The sequence below is a fragment of the Eumetopias jubatus genome, unplaced genomic scaffold (genome assembly GCF_037043125.1).
Source record: "Eumetopias jubatus isolate StellerSeaLion01/CBP00866 unplaced genomic scaffold, mEumJub1_p1.0 scaffold_1, whole genome shotgun sequence".
Classification (NCBI taxonomy): domain Eukaryota; kingdom Metazoa; phylum Chordata; class Mammalia; order Carnivora; family Otariidae; genus Eumetopias; species Eumetopias jubatus.
This window is the reverse complement of record NW_028274807.1, coordinates 64,576,685-64,598,961: the sequence shown is the minus strand read 5'-3', so window position 1 is coordinate 64,598,961 and position 22,277 is coordinate 64,576,685. Positions and strand designations below refer to the sequence as shown.

General features: G+C 35.0%; 1 protein-coding gene across 2 annotated transcripts in view; it reads left to right on the top strand.

Moving 5' to 3' along the window:
* GSK3B (glycogen synthase kinase 3 beta) overlaps positions 1 to 22,277 on the top strand; it is a 205,993-nt gene that overhangs the window by 118,001 nt on the left and 65,715 nt on the right. For both annotated transcript variants that reach the window (XM_028110546.2, XM_028110545.2), the window contains exons 4-7: positions 1,805 to 1,915; positions 9,564 to 9,694; positions 13,636 to 13,742; positions 21,092 to 21,189. In XM_028110546.2, the coding sequence (XP_027966347.1) occupies positions 1,805 to 1,915; positions 9,564 to 9,694; positions 13,636 to 13,742; positions 21,092 to 21,189 (447 nt within the window). The remainder of the gene's footprint in view (positions 1 to 1,804; positions 1,916 to 9,563; positions 9,695 to 13,635; positions 13,743 to 21,091; positions 21,190 to 22,277) is intronic.

The following is a 22,277-nucleotide window of genomic DNA, read 5'->3' as shown; positions in this document are numbered from 1 at the left end:
TCCCTAGTGAGAGAAGGGAAAGAGGAGCATATGGGGTTAGATGCTGTAGATGGGCACATGTAGTGGTGCAAGCAAGGTCATCAGCTGGGGGTGAGGATGGGAAGACAGGTATTGGAGGTCAAAGTGAAAGAAGAAATCAAGTACTTGGGAAAAGTGAATGGACTAGGCAAATATATGATTGCTGGGCCAATTGAAATGCTTGATGATGAATTTACTGTGAAACCAAGCAGCATAGTTTTAGGCAGTTTGGGTACAGCATGGAATGAATGGGCAACTAGATTTAACCAGAGTTGTGGTTTATCAAACAGGTATGATAAAAAAGAAGGATATATGCTAGAGCAGACTTGGCACATTTTTTCATAAAAGGCCAGATAGTAAATATTTTTGGTTTTGCAGGCTATGGTCTCAGTTATAACTACTCAGCTCTGCCCCAAAGCAGCCATAGACAATACTTACATGAATGAGCATTGCTATGTTTCTATAAAACTTTATTTATAAAAACAGGCAGCAGGCCTTTGCTATTGTTTACTGACTGTGTGTTAGAGAATGAGGGTAATGGTAGACCTTGTAAGTTAAGCTGGATATGGAGAGAAGAGAGGAGAACATGGAAGAATGAGGGATAATAAAAATGTAGTAGAGTCAATGGCATGCTGTCTTACTCAACAGTTTCCTGAGCTCTGCTGTTTTCATTGACCCCACATCTTGGTAGAGTTTTTCTATGCCTTAAATGCACCTTTCATACTCAATTTAGATGTCGTCTCTTTTATACCTCCACCTTTACTTCCTCTGCAGTGGCTACTGACCTATAGAAAATGCTCAGTAAATGCTGAAAATTGAAATTCTTCACTTCATTTTGGTAGGTAACATGATTTCAAATTGGGACGATTGTGAAAGTTCGTTTACCTACGGATTTTCCCCTTCAGTAGCCAATTCTAGGCTTGAACACAGTGATTCTCAACTTTGTTTTCTGCTTCAGTTTACCTATCTGATATTGCTCACAGGAACAGAGTAAAGATAGCACTCTGTTCCTCTTTCCTACTTGGTACTTAGCTGGAATTCCCTTCTTTCTATCTATTGATCTTGGATTAGTGTCTTTAGGCTGCTGAGAAAGGATGTTTAAACATATGACCTGCAATAAACTTGTGAGTATGGTAACTTGCTGCCTTATAAATTATTCTTTTTCTTTCAGTTACTTGTAGAAGACAAGTGATTATTGTAATTATAGACTATCAGATAACCATAGAATCTTTTTTGTAGAGCTTAGAGAAATTTTGAAGAACATCTAGTCCAATTTTTCATATTCTAGTTGAAGGAACTGAAGCCTAGAGAGATTAAGTGATACATTAGTTAGCGTACCTTTGTTAGCAGCAGAGCTAGGGCTGGAAATCTTCACTCCCTTTTTAGTACTCACCCTACTACCATGACAGTTTTCCTGATAGGATATGAGGGCACTGATTCTCAAACTAGAAAACAGGAAATTTTGTGACAAGTGATATCCTCTAAAATCTTATTACCAAAATAACAGTTTAAATATAATTGGAAATCTTAGCAGTATTGAAATGGCTATGTTTTCTTTCCATGAAATTATTAGTAAAAAGGTACGGTAGACTTGTTTTTACTATTATGGTTATATTCTGAATTACTTTTGTATAATTAAAATTGAATGCATGAATCTTAAAAATGTGAATAAGTGAAAAAATCTGAATAACTAAATGTATAGAGATTTTAATCTCTGTTTAAAAGACTGAATATTTAAAAGACTAGTTTCTAATTTTTCTTGTTTGTTTTTAATAAACTCTTTCAGAAAGATGAAGTCTATCTTAATCTGGTGCTGGACTATGTTCCGGAAACAGTATACAGAGTTGCCAGACACTATAGTCGAGCCAAACAGACGCTTCCTGTGATCTATGTCAAGGTATGTAAAAATGGAGCAATTTCCCATTTACTTAATATCATCCAAGGAAAGTGTTGGATATGTTTTAACTGTATTATTGCATATAATGCCAAGGGGAGGGAAGCTGCAAAGTAGGTTTTGCTAGAGCTTCATTAAATTCTTGTATAATTTTGAGGTGTGAAACCTTTACCTTTTAAACTTTCATGACTCTCATATTAAAGATATCTTGTCATGTTTCTGACAAGTGAATTTTTTCACAGACATTTGTGGATTTTAATTTTGCCAGCCATAACACCTTTTTATTTAATTTCTGATACCCTTATTATGGCATAGACTAAAAAGGAAGCAGGCATATCATATAAAATTATAAAATATATATGTGATCAGATTAAGCATTATACTGCCATTTATAGATACAGTGTAACTGTAGCTAAAGTTTAAACTTTCTATAATTTTAAATATGTACAGACTCTATGAAGGTGTTACTTAATTTTTAGTACCTAATGTCATTTTCTGTGAAAGAACTCATAACAGAGTGGCTAGGAATTTATCCAGCATAATGATTAAAGTTGTGATTGCTGATTAGAAACATTATTGTCATTATAATCATTATTAGATTGTTCAGATCTTTAAAAAAAATTTTATTGACATATGGTTGACACACAGATTATTTTTTAACTATGACATTGTGAAAATTAACTAGGTGTTAAGTTTCAAAGTCTAGCTATCTAAATATAACTTTTTGCATTTTATCCTTTATAGGAATGACTCTAGAAAATAAAATGGCATTGACTCTAAATGTTTTAAGATTGAGTATTGAATTTTACTTAATAGCTACAATTTTAAACTTTATAGTAATAAAATGGGTAGCAAAGCAGGAATTTGGTAACTAGATAATTAGGACAAGGAGTCGGGATTCCTATTGAATTCAGTGCTAAGAACTTTTAAAAATCTGATTCCTGTATAATTTTATTTGGACTTATCCAACTTGGTTGGGGTTGGTGGTTAAATTGATCATAGGAGGAACTAAGAGACACAGTTTTGTAATAAAAATTTAGTACTTTATTCTGGTTTTAAGATAGCAGGGTCCTATTCAAGATAACCTGCACAAGAGAATATCCCTTTTGAAGTGTCTAAATCTAGGGTAATCTTTGAACTTCTCAGTTTAGAATGGTAATGGATTTATGAAGAAGAAACCCTAGATTTAGTTCCTAAAGACCTAGTTTTGAGACCCAACTTTGCTGCTAAGTTAAGTGCTTTTGGGCACTTACTGATCTGTTCTCTACTTAGCTTCCATGTTGGTAGAATTGTACTCATTTCTTTCCTGCTCACAGTATAGCATTGTTGGTCTATAAGGTGAACTTAACATATGAGAAAACATTTTTGGGACTGTAAAATAAAAGTAATAGGAGATCTTAACACTAGGTTTAAAAAACGACATGTGGACATTTAGTAAGAGGTGCACAGTGGTTAGACCAGTTTTTTGTTTCAACTCTAACTCAGCAAACAAATACTAAATGATTGCAGAATAATGTGATGCTTAATAAAATATTTTATTCCTCCTCTAATAAGGAGAAAAAAGATTACACAAATAACTATAAAACAAGAAAAAGTATATAGTGTTATGAAAGTAGTTAGGTCATATTCTTTTGAATTGGCCAAATTCCGAAGAGAGGGTTGTAGTAATACCTCTGTTGAATCTACCCTCCGAGTTACTTACCTCCTAACAGATCTATATTGCTCCATAGCTGAGCCAATACCCATTTTCCCACCACTTAACATAAAATGTCCCAAGTGATTTTCTTTTCCTGTATCTGTCTACAAAGTTTTACTCGTTTCACGATCTTTTCTTTGGTCACTCTAAATACTTGTTTTTATTATTGAAGATTTCAAATAGAAATAAAGGAGAAAATGGAATAATGAACCCCCATGTACCCATTATATAGTTTGAACAATGATGAGTTCATGGCCACTCTTGTTTCATCTATACCACCCTCTGCTCCCCACTTCCTTTATTTTGAAGCAGATCACAGGTATTATTATTTTCATCTGTAACTATTTCAGTATATATGTGTAAACAATAGGGACTTTCTTTTTAAAAGCTTAGTTAACAATACCATTGTCTTTACCTATACAAATAAATAGTAAATTACTAATATAATTAAATATCTACTATTTTTATTACCAGTATGTTGTGTGTGTGTATATATATATATGTTTTTAAGTTTCTTTGTTAGAATTGGGATCTAAGTAAGGTCCATGTATTATAATTGGCTGATGTATGTCTCATGTTTCTTTTAATTTATGGACGACTCTCTCTTAAACTTTGGTACTAAAGAAACTGGGTCAGTTGATGTGCAGTTTCTTGATCTGAATTTTGCTGATTGTATTACTGTAGTGTTAATATGTTGCTCTGTCTTCTGTATTTCCTGCAAATTGGTGATTAGATATATTTTTATAAAATTCAAGACTACTTCATATGTATTGTTGAGTGCTTTCCTAAGGAAGAACATAATGTCTGTCTTTTTATGATACTTGTAACTATTGATCATCCTAAATCCATTAATTTATAAAGGGTTACAAAATGTGGATATTCTAATGTTATTATTCCTTCTTAATTTATAAGCTGGGGGACGCCTAGATGGCCTAGTTGGTTGAGCATCGAACTCTTGGTTTCGGCTTCAGGTTGTTGGATCCACCCTGCACTTAGCGTGGAGTCCGCTTGAGATTCTTTCCCCCTTGTTTCTCCCCCCCACCACTTGCCCTGTCTCTCTCTCTCCCTCTCTCTCTCTCTCTCAAATAAATAAATAAATAAATAAATGAAATCTTTAACCAAAAAAATTTATAAGCTGAAATAGTTTCCCATGTCAACTATTTGATTACCCTGAGGTACAATTTGTATAACAAATACAGGATATATATATTTGATTATATCCCTTTATTTACCAAAATTTATAATAATTAGTTGATTCATGGGTTCCTCCAGAAGTGACCAACAAGGTATTTTTTGTTGTATGTTTGTTTTAAAACTTCTTGAATAAGTCTTAATAATCTAATCTTTGATAACTTCTTCACTTTCTAGCATGGTAGTGTTCTAGGTTCATCTTACACATTTCATTATGGGTTTTTTAATGGACAGAGCTAGAAAATGATAAAGTTTTTCAAAGATAAAATACATCTTTTTTTTTTATCTCAAAGGTTAATATATATTGACATTTCTCAGTAAATATTGGGGGGCTTAACAATCTTACATCTCTATTTTCTTTCTCTTACACTAAAAATTCCATTTTTCAATGGTAGTATATGTTCTGTCCTACACTCTACATACAGTAGTCTTAGAATAATAATACTGACACTACCACCAGCAAGTGAAAGTAATTTCTTTGCATTTCTTTTTATTCCCTTGGTATATTTTATTAGGTGTGAAATAAAATTTCTCTCTTAAAGAAGCATTGAGTATTTCCTCTCTGTGTGATTATGCCTCATTAAGCTTTGTTTCTTTTTTTAATATTTATTTGAGGGAGGAAGGGAGAGAGAGAGAGCACATGCACGAGAGAGCACAGTGGTGGAGAGGGAGAAGCAGGCTGCGCATCAAGCAGGGAGCCCAATGGAGGACCTCGATCTCAGGACCCTGGGATCATGACCTGAGCTGAAAGCAGCCGCTTAACCAACTGAGTCACCCAGGCACCCCAAGCTTTGTTTATTCATTTTACTTTTATTATAGATTGCATATAAAAATTTTTTAAATCAATGGGGTGGCTCAGTCTGTTAAGTGGCTGCCTTCAGTTAACAGTCTGACTCTTGGGGCGCCTGGGTGGCTCAGTTGTTAAGTGTCTGCCTTCGGCTCAGGTCATGGTCCCAGAGTCCTGGGATTGAGCCTCACTTCGTGCTCCCTGCTCCGCGGGAAGCCTGCTTCTTCCCCTCCCTCTCCCACTCCCCCTGCTTGTGTTTCCTCTCTCACTGTGTCTCTCTCTGTCAAATAAAATCTTTAAAAAAAAAAAAAGTCTGACTCTTGATTTTGGCTGAGGTCATGATCTCAGGGTTCTGAGATAGAGCCCCACATCAGACTCCCTGCTGGGCATGGAGTCTGCTTAAGATTCTCTCTCTCTCCCTCTCCCTCTGGTCCCACCCCTCCTGAAAAACATTTTTTTAATTAATTTTACTTTAAATTTTATGTCAACATTAATATAAAATATTTACATAGTTCCAAAGTAGAATCTACAAAACAAGGATTATAGTCAAATAAGTTTAACTCGTATACCTGTTTCTTCTACCCTATTTCTTCTCTCCCCCCGAGTTAAATATTTAAATTTTTTTATAGTCCTGCCATTTTTAAAATAAGCAAATATATATAATTATGTTATTCCTCCACCTCCTTTTTATGTAAATGGTTACATAATATATACATTTTCCTCCATCATACTTTTTTTTTTAAGATTTTTATTTATTTATTTGACAGAGAGAGACACAGCGAGAGAGGGAACACAAGCAGGGGGAGTGGGAGAGGGAGAAGCAGACTTCCTGTGGAGCAGGGAGCCCAATGTGGGGCTCAATCCCAGGACCCCGGGATCATGACCTGAGCCAAAGGCAGACACTTAACGACTGAGCCACCCAGGCGCCCCTCCTCCATCATACTTTTTAAGTTAAAAATATATTCTGAAGCTCACTCTTTATTAATATAGATAAACATAGCTATTTCACCTTCCTTTTTATAGCTGCACATTAGTATATTATATGGCTTTATCCTAATTTATTCAGCTGGTCACCTATTAATGGTGTATTGTTTTCCCTTCAGGTGTTTGTTTTTGTTTTTGCTATTACAAACAATGTTGTAGTAAAGAGCCTTGTGTTTTCTGTGGTTTGTTTTAAAGATTTTATTTATTTTTAGAGTGGGGGGCATGAGCAGAGAGGAAGGGGCAGAGGGAGAGAATCTCAATCAGACTCTGCGCTAAGTGGGGAGCCCAATGCAGGGTTTGATCCCAGGATACTGAGATCATGACCTGAGCCGAAACTGAGTCAGATGCTTAACCAGCTAAACCACCCAGGTGCCCAATGTTTTCTGTGTTTTTGACGGTATATATTGGATGAGATCTCTGGCATCCTATATTGTAAAAAGGAAAATAAGGCTATTATGCATATTGAAGTCAGCATACAAAGAAAGTTAGAACACTCCTTTCTCCCTCTTCTGGAAAAAAAGATGGTTCTTTTTTTTTTCTTTTTTTAAAGATGGTTCTTTTATATAACCACAGCCCTTCCAGAGTCTTGAGCTGTTGGCCTGTTGTTATCGTAGAACACAAATCTATTCTTATATTTAAGAGTCTAAAAAAGATAAAAACTGTCTGAAATTGATGTTGATCTCGTTCAGGTATTCCTTCTACCTAGTTTTATAAAAACTATTTTTTTGTGAAAAATATTGGATTGGGAGATGGAAGTAAAAGCAATAAATGCGTATACTCTTGCCTTCATGGACTTCACCATCTGATAAGGACTTGTTTAGCATACATGTCACCAGAATGGCAGCTACAGTCCTTTGTAATTGTTTGACGTCCACTTTTTCACTTTTTCTGGGGAAGTTGAGTATATTATATTATATATATATATATTTTTTAAGATTTTATTCATTTATTTGACAGAAAGAGACACAGCGAGAGAGGGAACACAAGCAGGGAGAGTGGGAGAGGAGAAGCAGGCTTTCCACTGAGGCGGGAGCCCAATGCGGCGGCTCAATCCCAGGACCCTGGGATCATGACCTGAGCTGAAGGCAGACGCTTAACGACTGAGCCACCCAGGCGCCCATTTACACTTTTATTTAATAGAATGAAAATATGATAAAATACAGAAATCATTATTAAAAGAGGTATCTTACCCAAGCCACTATAGAATACTTAGTATGTGATTTGGATAAATTGCTTAACTTCTGTGCCTCAGGTACTTTATATGTAAAACAAAAATAATAGTGGTACCTGTTGCATAAAGATTAAATGAAAATACATGCAAAGCACCTAAAATAGTGGCGGGCACGTGATAAGTTATTTTTCTTGTTATTGTTATTGCTATCTTGATAGTATAGAAGGCCTCTCCTTTCTCCTGTAAATACACTTTTACAGAGTCACAAATAAAATAGATATGAAATTGTGTATTTCTTCTTTATCTTTTCAAAAGATAAAGTGAGGAGAATGGATACAGAGTAGATCTTTCAGATGAATGAATGTAGTAAAAGGACACCTCAAACTCATTTAAGCTCTTGAGCATTTTTGACAAAACATTTTTTTCCCACTGATTATTGCTGACCCAGACATTAGCACCCTGACATAGAATGAGTAAAATCTCTCCTTTAGCAAATTAATGCCTGTGAATTTAATTTCTTATTGGAGCTTATTTTCTTAATGGTAGTAAATTAAACTTTTAGAACTCTGAGAGCAAGCTTTAGGACTTGGAGATGGATTCTGTGAACAGTAATAATACCATGATAGAATTAGGAAGCTTTTAAAGAGTTATATGGGTACATAAATCCCTTAATTCTAACTCTGGGGACAAAATGCTGGTCTTATTGAAGATCTCATTTATACATTTTACATCATGCTTCATTTTAAAAAAGGCTTAAACTTTTCCAGCTTTAGTTCAGTATAACATTAAGGATGTACTGAAATTCAGCTGTCTGTAGTTTTCATCAGTGCCTGTTTGAAGGAAAGTAGGCCTCACGTTAACTTCAAGAAACTACTAAGTCTTAGCAGTAGCCTCTGAAAGTGGTGCCTTCTGTCAGTACTTTTTCTGACCTTTGTCTGTCTTTGTCGTTGTTTTAACCAAGACACTGGTATCCTTGCATTTGGCTCATTTCAAAAATTCTTTCCATGGTATATAACTTTGAGGTAGGGGTCAGAAGGTGAGTAGTCAGAAAAATTTGAACACCAACCTTGGGATAAACAGAATTAAGATATACTCACTTTCTTCATAGAGTCCCTGTCTTCCCCATCTAGAGTCTGAGTCTTTCTTCCATGCAGAGTCAGTTTCTCAGTGTATTTTTTTTATAATAGAATTGAAATAAATATCCCTTCAATTTGATGTCAGTAATCAGCAAGGATGTGTTTTTAAATAGCATTTTAAAGTCTACTTATTTCTGAAGGATGATACAGGAAGAGTGGTATAGTTACTGATGTCTTGATAGATCATTGGTTATAGATTTTTTCAGTTCACATATGAGTTTTCTCAGGCCCTGTATCAATAAGCTCTAGGGCTGACATCTCAGAAAAATATTATTCTAAAGATGAAATTGTACATACTTATAAAGAATAGTAAACTTAAAAAAACAGAAGACTTGGCTTCTGGTCTAAACATTGTTACTTGGTAGCCACATGATCTGGAATACCTTTCTGGGTTTTCCATCTGTATTTTTTTAAAAAGCCCATCTTAGGAGGCTTGAGGTAAGATGTCAGTAAAATAAAAAATTATAAAGTACATTGTGACATTTCCTTTTTTAAATTATTAAAGGATAGCACAAATATAACATGGTTAATGCAACTTTCATTAGCTAATTAATATATAAATGACATGAAACTCTTAAAAGGTAGATTGAGTGCTGTTCTTTTCTGAAAATCTGTTACTTTATTTACTGCTTAAGGATTCTGATTTGGGACAAAGTCTTCAATTAATTTTTACTGTTTTTTTCCAGTTGTATATGTATCAGCTGTTCCGAAGTTTAGCCTATATCCATTCCTTTGGAATATGCCATCGGGATATTAAACCACAGAACCTCTTGTTGGATCCTGATACAGCTGTCTTAAAACTCTGTGACTTTGGAAGGTAAGCTAGCTTTCTTTTCTTCTCCCTTCTTTCACTCCTCCCCAGTCCCAACCTCCTACCCTATATGCTCTTTTAAAACCATATGCCTTTTACAATATCAGTCCAAAAATACCATAGTCCTTATTCAGGGATTATGCACTAGTTACAGATTCTTGTGAGGGTAGTTTAGTAAATTCTGTCAGAATTATAAATATGTATAGTTTTTTATCCAGCAGTTTAATTAGTTAGGAATTATTCCCTTAGAAATACTTTAAAATAGTGTATATACAGGGATTTTTATCATAACATTGTTTATAAATGTCAGTAGGAAAATGACCAAATAAATTATAGCATATACACATTTAATGTAATACATGCAACTATAAAAAAAGAATGAGGTAGCTATCTATGAATTTAAAAGGAATGATGTCAGTAAAATAAGGAGTGATGTCTAAGAAATATTAAATTAAAAAAACAAGGTCAGGACTATATAAAGTTTGTTCCTTTTTGTGTTTTAAAAACATAGTACAGGGCGCCTGGGTGGCTCAGTCGTTAAGCGTCTGCCTTCGGCTCAGGTCATGATCCCAGGGTCCTGGGATCGAGTCCCACATCGGGCTCCCCGCTCAGCGGGAAGCCTGCTTCTCCCTCTCCCACTCCCCCTGCTTGTGTTCCTGCTCTCGCTGTCTCTCTCTGTCAAATAAATAAATAAAATCTTAAATAAATAAATAAATAAATAAATAAATAAATAAATAAATAAAAACATAGTACAGCGACATGTATATAGATAAATGATTATTGATTTCCAGAATGCTACGTAATAAACCCATAACATTGATTGCCCCTAGGAAGGGAAACGGAGTATAGTGTGGTTGGGAAACTTGCTTTTTCATTGATAGTACTTCGTATTATTTGAATGTTTTATTATGTGTTTATATTCCTTTCTTAATAAGAACTAATTTTTTTAAAGGTTTTATTTATTTATTAGAGAGAAAGGTGGGGGAGAGAGCAAGCCGGGGGTAGGGAGGGAGGGACACAGAGACAGAATCTCAAGCAGACTCTGCTCTGAGCAGGGAGCCCAATGTGGGACTTGGTCTTACGACCCCTAGATTATGACCTGAGCCAAAACCAAGAGTCTGCTCTTCAACCTACTGAGCCACCCAGGCGCCCCAGAACTAATTTTTTAAAAATATTAGCATTCGTTACTGCATTCTTTTTCACTTCAGTGTTAACCTTATAGTAGCAGTGTTTTCTTCCTTTTCCTCTGTAATTGAGTCTCTTATTCTCCTTTTCTGCAAATTCCAGTGCACTTGGCTTCCTTAAACTAATTCCTTGGTAACATTATACTGTGTAGTAAGACTTCATCCTTTTTATCTTCATAGTATTCAGCATCTTGTGCTTCTTTGATCTATCCTTTCAACATGAAACCAAGCTTATATCCTCATGTAACTCAGTTAACCTTCTTCCACCTAGATTAGTCTCTCTCCTCTCAGTCCCTAATACATTGCCACATAACTTGGATTCTCTCCAGTTTTTTTCATCCTCACAAATTCTTTTCATTGACCCGCATCTCCTAATGTCTATTTCTACCTCTTTGTAATACTTTATATCAACCCACAGTTTAAATTTTAGGTTTATTATAAGATATATTTTCCATATGCTGTCTCTTAAGCGTGTCAGAAAAACAAGCACATCTGCTCTCTCAGAATCAATTCTTAGTCTAATGGAGTGCTCCTTCAGACCATCCCCTTTTTACAGTTAAGTGATCTCAGACACCTGTTGTAGGATTCAGCTCATTTTGCAGGCTGTAACTCTTCCTTCAACTATAAGAAAAGGTGAAGGATATTAAATTCAAAACTCTTATCTGATGCTTGAAACAAAGTGCACATACTGCTAAAATCAGATGAGTTTTATTGTTATGGGGTATATTCCCCACTGACAATGACTGACTAATATGAACTGTAAAAAGACAGTGAGACATCAAGTTTAGTGGAGTTTCTGTTCTCACCATAGTGTCGAAACACTGCTGCTATGGACCATTTTATTGGGACATAGAAATCGCTTTGTTCTAATATATTTAGAATGGGGATTTTACTTCTATGGTAATAGGTCATTTTTAATAGCTCCGATTAATAACAAAGCTGCCTTTTTTGTTTTTTTTTTTAAGATTTTATTTATTTGAGAGAGCGAGAAAGAGAGAGAGTGCGCACATGAGAGGGGGAAGGGTCAGAGGGAGAAGCAGACTCCCCGCTGAGCAGGGAGCCCAATGCGGGACTCGATCCTAGGACTCCAGGATCATGACCTGAGCCGAAGGCAGTCACTCAACCAACTGAGCCACCCAGGCGCCCCTTTTTGTTTGTTTTTAACAGTTAGTTTGGGCTAGCAGAGTTTTAGATACACTTTATTTTTTGTATTTTTATTTTTTTAGATACAGTTTAGATTCTTAGTGCCAGGTTGGTGGTGATTTGAACAAAACAGTATTACTCTCTTCTAGTGATTTTTTTTTTTTTACTGGATGAAATCAGGCCTAGAAGTAGCTGAAGGACTAGCTGGGCTTTCTCAGAACTATCTGTGGTCATTATATTGAATGCTTTCATCCTTCAAAGGATGGGAAGTAACTTCCAGCCTCATCTAAAGAGAAAGAAAGTAGCTTCATCAAGTATTGAGGAAATCTACAGGATGCAGAGTTTCCAATATTACCTTCTTTATCTTACAGTGAATTTTCTGACTATATAATTGCAATCTGTCTTGTTAATACAAAAAACCCTTTATAAAGTAGAAAGATTTTATCAGTTAAGCTGAAAAGGTATCTTAATATTCCTGCAGCCAAAAATCAAGGATTGATATTTATTAATTTATGAAAGTGGTGCTATGTGTCAGTACTTGGGGAGAAGGTTAAAAAATAAACTGCCTCCCCTGTTCAAAACTTGTAATGAGGGAAGAACAGGTTAAGGTAAGGGTTATCATTGACCAGAAATAAATGGAAGAAAAGAAAGCCCAAACTTTGAAACCTTTGTGACTACTTTATTTGTCTCTGCTCTGATTTCCTATACCTTTACCTCAAAATTTTCCCTTTCCTTGTTACTTATGTTCTTACTGTTTTGATTTTGTTGTTTGTGTTTATTGCCTGTATTTATCTTTGCTGTCCTCATATGCCAAAGTAGTTAGCTTCTACAGGAGTTTATTTCAGTGTATCTTTAAATTATCTTGAGAGACATGTCAAAAGAAACAAATTTTAACTTACTTTAATGTTTAAAATACATGCCACAAAGTATTTTGAAGAAAAGTTGGATTAGAGAACATGTAACTAAATTTACCACAGCACAGTTAGAATTCAGAGGCTGTGAATCATCTCTGACCTACAGGGGAGGACCTATCTTATTATTGGGTAATGAATATTTAGACAGTTAATAAAGTGACCAACATAGTGGAAAAAGAAAGTAGATTGGGTAAGCCTTGGGATATTTACTCTGATGCAGAAGTCAAATTATAAATCAACTATAAAGTCAAATTATAAATCAGTTTCTGTTAAAAAAAAAAAAAAAACTCGGGTAAGAAGTATTCATTCTTACAATCCGTTACTATGCTTTTTGGTGGGTGGAGGTACTTCCTACTTTTCCTGCCCTTCCTTCTTTATATTTGAGAGGTAGTATTCAAGGAACAGAGGATAACAAGAAGTTCAGCGTTTGTCCTTTTATGACTTTCTGTCTCTTTGCCCTTAGGTGAGAGTTGACAAATGCATTCTTTAAAAGCTACTGTTTGTTTGTTTGTTTTAATTACTATTACATTAAAATTTTAAGTTTCTTTTGTCAGGTAGTTATGGTTCATATTTTTCTTTTTTGCATGTTGTGTGATTTAATTGTGTGAATCTTAGATAAATGTTCAATGTTGTCAATGGTAGTTTAAGTTCTTTTAAGGTTTACACTTAGTTTAAAAAACTTACGCTTTTTATTTTTTTTTGTTAGTGCAAAGCAGCTGGTCCGAGGAGAACCCAATGTTTCGTATATCTGTTCTCGGTACTATAGGGCACCAGAGTTGATCTTTGGAGCCACTGATTATACCTCTAGTATAGGTAAGTACTGAATATGAATATAATGGCTTGTAATTATTTATTACATCTTATTTTTAGTAATTTGGTATTACTAACATTTACTTTCACTTAACTATAAAAATAGGAATGACCTAAAGTCTGTTTCTCCTTAAAGACTCATGTGCAAAAATGTGTAGAGTATTTTAAATGTCAACTTTCAGAATTTAAGGATATTTACTATTTTATATTAAGGTTTCTGGGATTTTTTGGGAGAATAATAAAGCTATTCCTTTATAATTGCATGGTTCCACTATGATTACATTTGTTTTTAACTTAAAATTTCAAATAAATCCTAAGTGTATCTTTTCTTTTTTAAAATTTTAATTCTCCTGAAGTACTAACTTCTGAGCTTGATCACTAGTTGGAGAATTTGCATCCTTGACATTGATGATGAAAATGATAGGATGGCCATGTTGTTGACATTTCTACTATGCTGTCCCAGTTGGTTATTTACTTTTAAGTCACGTCATAAAAAACAACAAAAATCAGTGGCTAAACCCACTGATTCTGTAGAAGTCTTCACAAAAGATCTTTAGTGATAACACAAATTGAATAGGGATGATTTGCTTCAGTCTTCAATGACCTCCTCTTTTACCCCATTTTAGCCCACTAACAGAAGTGAACATAGTACTATCAGCTGCGCATGAATAGTAAAGCTAAGAATGGAGGAGCAACCTTAGGCTAGGTGTACAGGTGGAGGTCAGAATTATTTTATTGTTATTTACTGTTTCTGAAAAGAATCCTTTAGTCCAAAAACAGAAACAAGAGCATGCAAATACCAAACCAACCAACCAGAAAGAACAACCATGGTTACAGAACACTAAGAAAAACCAGAATGTGGACAGTTTTTGTCTTTTAATACAAGTGGAAATTATCTGATATGAACACAGGCCTCTAAACAGAAACGCATTACCATTTTTATTTTGCCTAAAGGACAAAATGCCAAAGAGCAATTTGATTTGTGCCAAGGGACCCACAGTTTTACCCATCATTTCTTTTGCACCATTAGTGCAAATATCAACACAGTGAAAAAAGTAGATAATATCTTAGTATTCTTATGAGAATAGTTTTACCCGTTAGGACCTCTAAAAAGGTCCAGGAGGCCCAGAGCTCTGCAGAGCATACTTTGAGACCTGCTTCACTGGAAGATAGAGGGTATAATCTCGTGTGTGTGTGTGTAATGCTGAAAGTTTCATCATGGCTGTTACATGGCCTATGTTAAGGGACAAATGAGAAATAGCAAAAAGGGTATTTTGGTTGGAGTAGAACTAGATTTGAGTTCTAGGTTTGTTACTACTTAGCTAAGCTATGAAGTGGAGATTGCTAATAGTTCTACCTACCTTTCTGAGTGGCTGTGAAGATTAAATAAAATATTAGTGAAAGTACTATAGAAATGGAAGTTGGTATTCATTTCATGCTATTTGTTGACTCTCCGCAAGAGCAAATTTCAGCCCTTTATATTTGGAAATATCATTGGATTTTTCAGCTGCTTTATATTTTATTCAAGTATATGATACTGATCATCTGCATGCCCGATATTGGGATGAGTTGTGCCAGGGTCACCTAAAATAACTGCAGTTTGCTTCTTTTAAAAAAGTCATGACCATATCATCTGACACATTAATAAGGCATGTATAAAAAAACTCGTGACCTGCTTAAGAGTGCATTACTTCTATAAATGTCCATGTGCCTTAGCAGTTCTTTGGAATCATCTAGCAAAAGATGGGCATTTTAGTCCATTTTCTCTATTAGGAATCACTTCTCTGGATATTATGAGTGCCTGATTTCCAGTGACCTCCTTTGTATGGCTAATGCCAGATTCTGACTTTCTAGGCTTAGGACTCACCATATGCCACTGATTCAACGTTGGTCTTTTGAACCCTTAATAAGCCTGGATTTGACCTCCCTTTTTAGACCTGGATATTTCCTCTCATGACTCTGGATGATTTATAGACAGACAGAAACAAAAGTATTTAGAAGTGTACTAATGCAGATACATTTTAGAAATATTTTTAACAGTGATGTTTGAAATGAAAGAGTAGCTAGTTCTGAGTAGATTATTGTCCTATTTGGATAAACCAGAGCTCAGGCTGATGGCTCTGATTATATTGTCTTACTGAGAAATGGCAGAGAACAAATGGCTTCTTCAGGACGAAGAATTGAGTTTATAGACCCTTGAAGAAGCAGTTAGTTATTCTCTGACAATGAGGCATTTATTCAAGATAGTGGTGTCTTGATTGGGAATTGAAATTGGGTTCCAGGCCTAGCTCTGCTATTCAGTACCTTTACTTTGGGCAAGTCCCTGATCTTTATTGTGCCTTAATTTCCTTATTTGTGAATTAAATATGTTAAACTAAATGGTCTTGAAAGATCACTTTTACCAGGAATTAGAGTTAAGTATGAAGCAGAACACTATTTTGGTTGAAATCCCCAGATAACCAGATAAGTCAGTGGACCAAAGTGCTTATTTTATTATACCTCCTGTTTTAGTCTATTTGGAGAATATCATTCATTTGTCCCATTTAGTATGAACAGAAAAGATTTTGATATCTCCCAGAAAGTGAATGATAAATACCTTGATTTTGGTAGTTTGCCTGAGTTAACATTGGGGACCACTGGTATGGTTGCCACCTGATTTTAGGATTATTAGTCTGTGGCAACTACTAAACAATAGTATTCCTTAATGGTTTACTCCTTGTCTCCCATATTTGTACCTAATCCAGGCTAAGAAAGTATTTCCCATGGTTTTTTAATGAAAATTTAATTATTTCCCTGCAGTTTTTCCAGCCTTGTATTCTGAGATGAATTATTCTCTATTATAAAGAAATGAGTACATATTACCTTCCTTCTAATTGGGTAGGTAAAGGCTTTTTTTATTTTTTTTAAGATTTTATTTATTTGAGACAGAGAGAATGAGAGAGAGAGAGCACATGAGAGGGGGGAGGGTCAGAGGGAGAAGCAGACTTCCCCGCTGAGCGGGGAGCCCGATGTGGGACCCGATCCAGGGACTCCAGGATCATGACCTGAGCCGAAGGCAGTCGCTTAACCAACTGAGCCACCCAGGCGCCCAAGGCTATTTTTAAACTTAGATCAAAATAAAGCCTTTATGTTAATGAATATATATATCTTTTCCACTTCCATCTTAAGAGTTAGTATTACTTGGCTTTGAGAGAAGTAAAGTTTTCTTAGCAGGTTTTGATATTTGCTTCATTTAGCAATTACCTAGTATATCAAGGAGGGCTCTTTTTGGTCAGTGTTTGCAAAATAGGTGTCTTGGTTATCATTGCTTGGAACTGGACAAAATCAACTTGAATTTCTTAAATAATTTTTTGTCATTATTTTCTTCTGTCAGTAAAAAGTTAGTCACTGGAGCAGGGATTTCTAATCCCTCTTGATAGTGCATCTCACCACATCAGACCTCTTAAATTATCTGTTGACCCCATGCCATTCACCATTATCCTCCTTTCTGACTGGTAGATGAGAAAGCCCAGCAAAGGTTTATGCTCATCTTCTAAAGCTCTTGATTGTTGGTTCATACAAAACCCAGGAATCTCAGGCATCCAGAAACTGCAAATTAGCTTTTTCCTTGCAGAAAGTCTTAATGGTGGGCTATAAATAGATTGGCCATATAATTTAACTTATTTGGTAATACTTTTAAAGAGAAAGAGGATGTTATTAGTGATTATCCCAGGATAATAAATCTAAACCAGGACTATCTTGGGTAAGCCAGGATTGTATACTTTAGATTATTTTTTAATTAATTAAATTTATTTATAAATTATTAAAACTTACTAATTAAATTATTTTAAAAGTTTACTCTGAGGATTGAGGTTTCCACTTTGACTTAAAAATGAGTTATTTTGTTTTGTTTTTTTCTTAAAATGTTTTAATTTTACACTACCTATGTTCTTCTCTAGGATTTTTATGGTTTCAGGTCTCACATTTAGATCTTTAATCCATTTAGAATTTATTTTTGTGTTTGATGTAAGAAAATCCAGTTTCATACTTCTGCATGTTGCTCTCTAGTTTTCCCAACAGCATTTGTTGAAGAGACCGTTTTTTTCTCGTTGGATATTCTTTCCTGCTTTGTCGAGGATAATTAACCATATAGTTGTGGGTTCATTTCTGGGTTTTTTGTTCTGTTGATTTATGTGTCTATTTTTGTGGCAGTACCATACTGTTTTGATCACTACAGCTTTGTAATATAACTTAAAGTCGGAATTGTGATGTCTTTAGCTTTGCTTTTCTTTTTCAAGTTTGCTTTGGCTCTTTGGGGTCTTTTGTGGTCCCTACAAGTTTTAGGATTATTTGTTCTGGCTCTGTGAAAAATGCTGGTGGTATTTTGATAGGGATTGCATTAAATGTTGATTTGGGTAGTATGGACATTTCACCAGTATTTGTTCTTCTGATCCATGAGCATGGGATGTTTTTCCTTTTCTTTGTGTCATCTTCAGTTTCTTTCCTCAGTGTTTTACAGTTTTTGGGCTTCAGATCTTTTACATCTTTAGTTAGTTTTATCCTTCTGGTTTTTAGAGCAATTGTAAATGGGACTGGTTCCTTAATTTCTCTTTCTGCTCCTTCATTATTGGTGCATAAAAATGCAACAGATTGTGGTACATTGATTTTTTTTATCCTGTGAGTTTACTGAATTCACTTCATCAGTTCTAGCACTTTTTAGTGGAATCTTTCAGGTTTTCTATATAGAGTATCATGTCATCTGCAAATAATTAAAGTTTTAGTTCTTCCTTGCCAATGTGGATGCCTTTTATTTCTTTTTGTTGTCTGATTGCTATGGCTAGGACTTCCAGTGCTATGTTAAATACCGGTGGTGAGAGTGGATATCCCTGTCTTGTTCTTCAACATAGGGGAAAAGCTGTGGGTTTTTCGTATAGGGCCTATATTGTGTGAGGTATGATCCCTCTAAACCTACTTTATTGAGAGTTTTTATCATGAATGGATGTTACATATTGCCACATACTTTTGCTGCATCTATTGAAATGATCATATGGTTCTTATCCTTTCTTTTACTAATGTAGTGTATCAAGTTGATTAATTTGTGAATATTGAACCATACTTGCAACCCAGGAATAAATCTCACTTGAATGTGGTGAATTATTTTTTTAATGTATTGTTGGATTCAGTTTACTAGTATTTCATTGAGAATTTTTATATCCATGTTCATCAGGGATCTTGTCCTGTAGTTCTCTTTTTTATTGTAGTCTTTATGTGGTTTTGGTATCAGGATAATGCTGGCCTCATAGAATGAGTTTGAAAGTTTTCCTTCCTTTTCTATTCTTTTGGATTTGTGAAATAAAATTTATTCCTCTGTCTTTGCATTTAAAAATGATAATATATTTATATAATACATTTCTCCATCAATCATATTACAACACAAAAGCCAACCATTTAAGGCTTAAATTTTTTTATCAGAATTTGCATTGCAGAAAAAGCATTTGACAAAGTACAGCATCCTTTCTTGATTAAAACTCTTCACAGTGTAGGGATAGAGGGTACATACCTCAATATCATAAAAGCCATCTATGAAAAACCCACAGCGAATATCATTCTCAGTAGGGAAAAACTAAGAGCTTTTCCCCTACAGTCAGGAACACGACAGGGATGTCCACTGTCACCACTGCTATTCATCATAGTACTAGAAGTCCTAGCCACAGCAGTCAGACAACAAAAAGAAATAAAAGGCATCTGAATCAACAAACAAGTCAAACTCTCACTCTTTGCAGATGATATGATACTTTAGGTGGAAAACCCAAAAGACTCCACCCCAAAACTGCTAGAACTCATACAGGAATTCAGTAAAGTGGCAGGATATAAAATCAACGCACAGAAATCAGTGGCATTTCTATACACCAACAACAGGACAGAAGAAAGAGAAATTAAGGAGTCGATCCCATTTACAATTGCACCCAAAACCATAAGATACCTAGGAGTAAATCTAACCGAAGAGGCAAAGAATCTATACTCAGAAAACTATAGAATACTCATGAAAGAAATTGAGGAAGACACAAAGAAATGGAAAAACATTCCATGCTCATGGATTGGAAGATAAATATTGTGAAGATGTCAATGTTACCTAGAGCAGTGTACACATTTAATGCAATCTCTATCAAAATACCATCCACTTTTTTCAAAGAAATGGAACAAATAATCCTAAAATTTGTATGGAACCAGAAAAGACCCCGAATAGCCAGAGGAATATTGAAAAAGAAAAGCAAAGCTGGTGGCATCACAATTCCGGACTTCAAGCTCTATTACACAGTTGTAATCATCAAGACAGTATGGTACTGGTACAAAAAGAGACACATAGATCATTGGAAGATAAATTGGTGTGTGTCTTGCCATTTGCAATGACGTGGTCGGAAACTAGAGGGTATTATGCTAAGTGAAATAAGTCAATTAGAGAAAGGCAAGTATCATATGATCTCACTGATATGAGGAATTCTTAATCTCAGGAAACAAAACTGAGGGTTGCTGGAGTGGTGGGGGATGGGAGGGTTGGGGTGGTTGGGTGATAGACATTGGGGAGGGTATGTGCTATGTTGAGTGCTGTGAATTGTGTAAGACTGATAAATCACAGACCTGTACCTCTGAAACAAATAATACATTATATGTTAAAAAAAAAAAAAGATAGTAGGAAGGGAAAAATGAAGGGGGGGAACTGGAGGGGGAGATGAACCATGAGAGACTATGGACTCTGAGAAACAAACTGAGGGTTTTAGAGGGGAGGCGGGTGGGGGCATGTGTTAGCCCTGTGATGGGTATTAAGGAGGGCACGTATTAAATGGAGCACTGGGTGTTATATGCAAACAATGAATCATGGAACACTACATCAAAAATTAATGATATAATGAATGGTGACTAACATAACATAATCAAAATAAAATTTAAAAAAAAGAATTTGCATTGGCTTAAAACTCTATGTTTAGAGATTGAACCTTTGTGCCTGTTTTGTAAGGACTGCCAATGTACAGAGGTTTTATCACTTTGACTTATTTTAAGGTATGATTAGATAATCATGCCCTATGTTTTGGTGCTATAATCCCCTGTCTTGGTTGTTGAAGATTTGAACACCTGATATTTGATAATTAAATGGACTTAACCCTTTGTTGGAATTTTCTTATTGGCCTTGTTTCTTCTTTGGTAAGTTTAACACTTTAGGGATAATTTGATGACTTTCTTCCCTCAGTTTTGGGTTGTACAGTTTCTTGCTTGTGATATTTGCTCTGTGATCAAAGTAAAATTAGGAAATGTATACAAGTAGTTTTCAATGCAACTTGGGCTACAGGCATTAGTAACTCTTGTTTTCTTTACAGATGTATGGTCTGCAGGCTGTGTGTTGGCTGAGCTGTTGCTAGGACAACCAATATTTCCAGGGGACAGTGGTGTGGATCAGTTGGTGGAAATAATCAAGGTGAGAAGTTTGAATCAGAATTTTTGAACTGCAGTGAATTTTATTGTTATTCTAAGAATCCGTATCACCCACACGCATGAAAAACTTGAAAAATGGAGAAATTAATCCAAGATCACATAAAAGGTCAGCTATAGAGGAGGTATAAGAACACAGCCTTTTGGTTTCGAATTGAGTTAACTCTTCTGTTATATGGATCCTATAAAAGGTATTTTAGATATCTGATGCAAAAGAATGGATCTATTTGTTATTTAAAGTACTTAAAAGCCATAAGATCACTAGAATGTATATAAACCAAATAAAAGCACAAACCATGTGTATTTTTGCTCAGTATGTCTTCTCCTAATGTCTGCTCCTAATATTCTGCTGAGCACATGATGCTTATATTTTTCAATATATAAATATTTGTAAAATGAAAGAATGAGTATCTACTTGTACAAGCAGACCACTGATAGAAGCAGAATATTGACTTAGGATTTAATACAATTTTATTTATTAGATCTTATCAGCACTTTTATTAACAACAGCAGATTTTTAAAAATTTTTTGTTATGTTAATCACCATACATTACATCATTAGTTCTTGATGTAGTGTTCCATGATTCATTGTTTGTGCGTAACACCCAGTGCTCCACGCAGAATGTGCCCTCTTTAATACCCATCACCAGGCTAACCCATCCCCCCCCACCCAGAACCCTCAGTTTGTTTTTCAGAGTCCATCGTCTCTCATGGTTCGTCTCCCCCTCCGACTTACTCCCCTTCATTCTTCCCCTCCTGCTGTCTTCTTCTTTTTCTTTTTTCTTAACATATTAACAACAGCAGATTTAAAATATTATTACCTTGGAATTAATATTGTCTCTTAAGAACACTAAGGCTGAGATTTTAAATGATTTTTTAAATATAATTTTTAAAAGTTTTTAATATTTGAGACCTTAAAGTTCCCACCCCCTTAAAAAAAAATCTAGTGTCTGTATATTATGACCACTAGATTGCTTCATTCTAAGGTTACAGTTTGTCCAGAGCAACAACACCTGCTGTCTTCTGGGTTTTAGTCTTGATTTTCTAAATATTTCTTAGAAATGTAAAATTGAA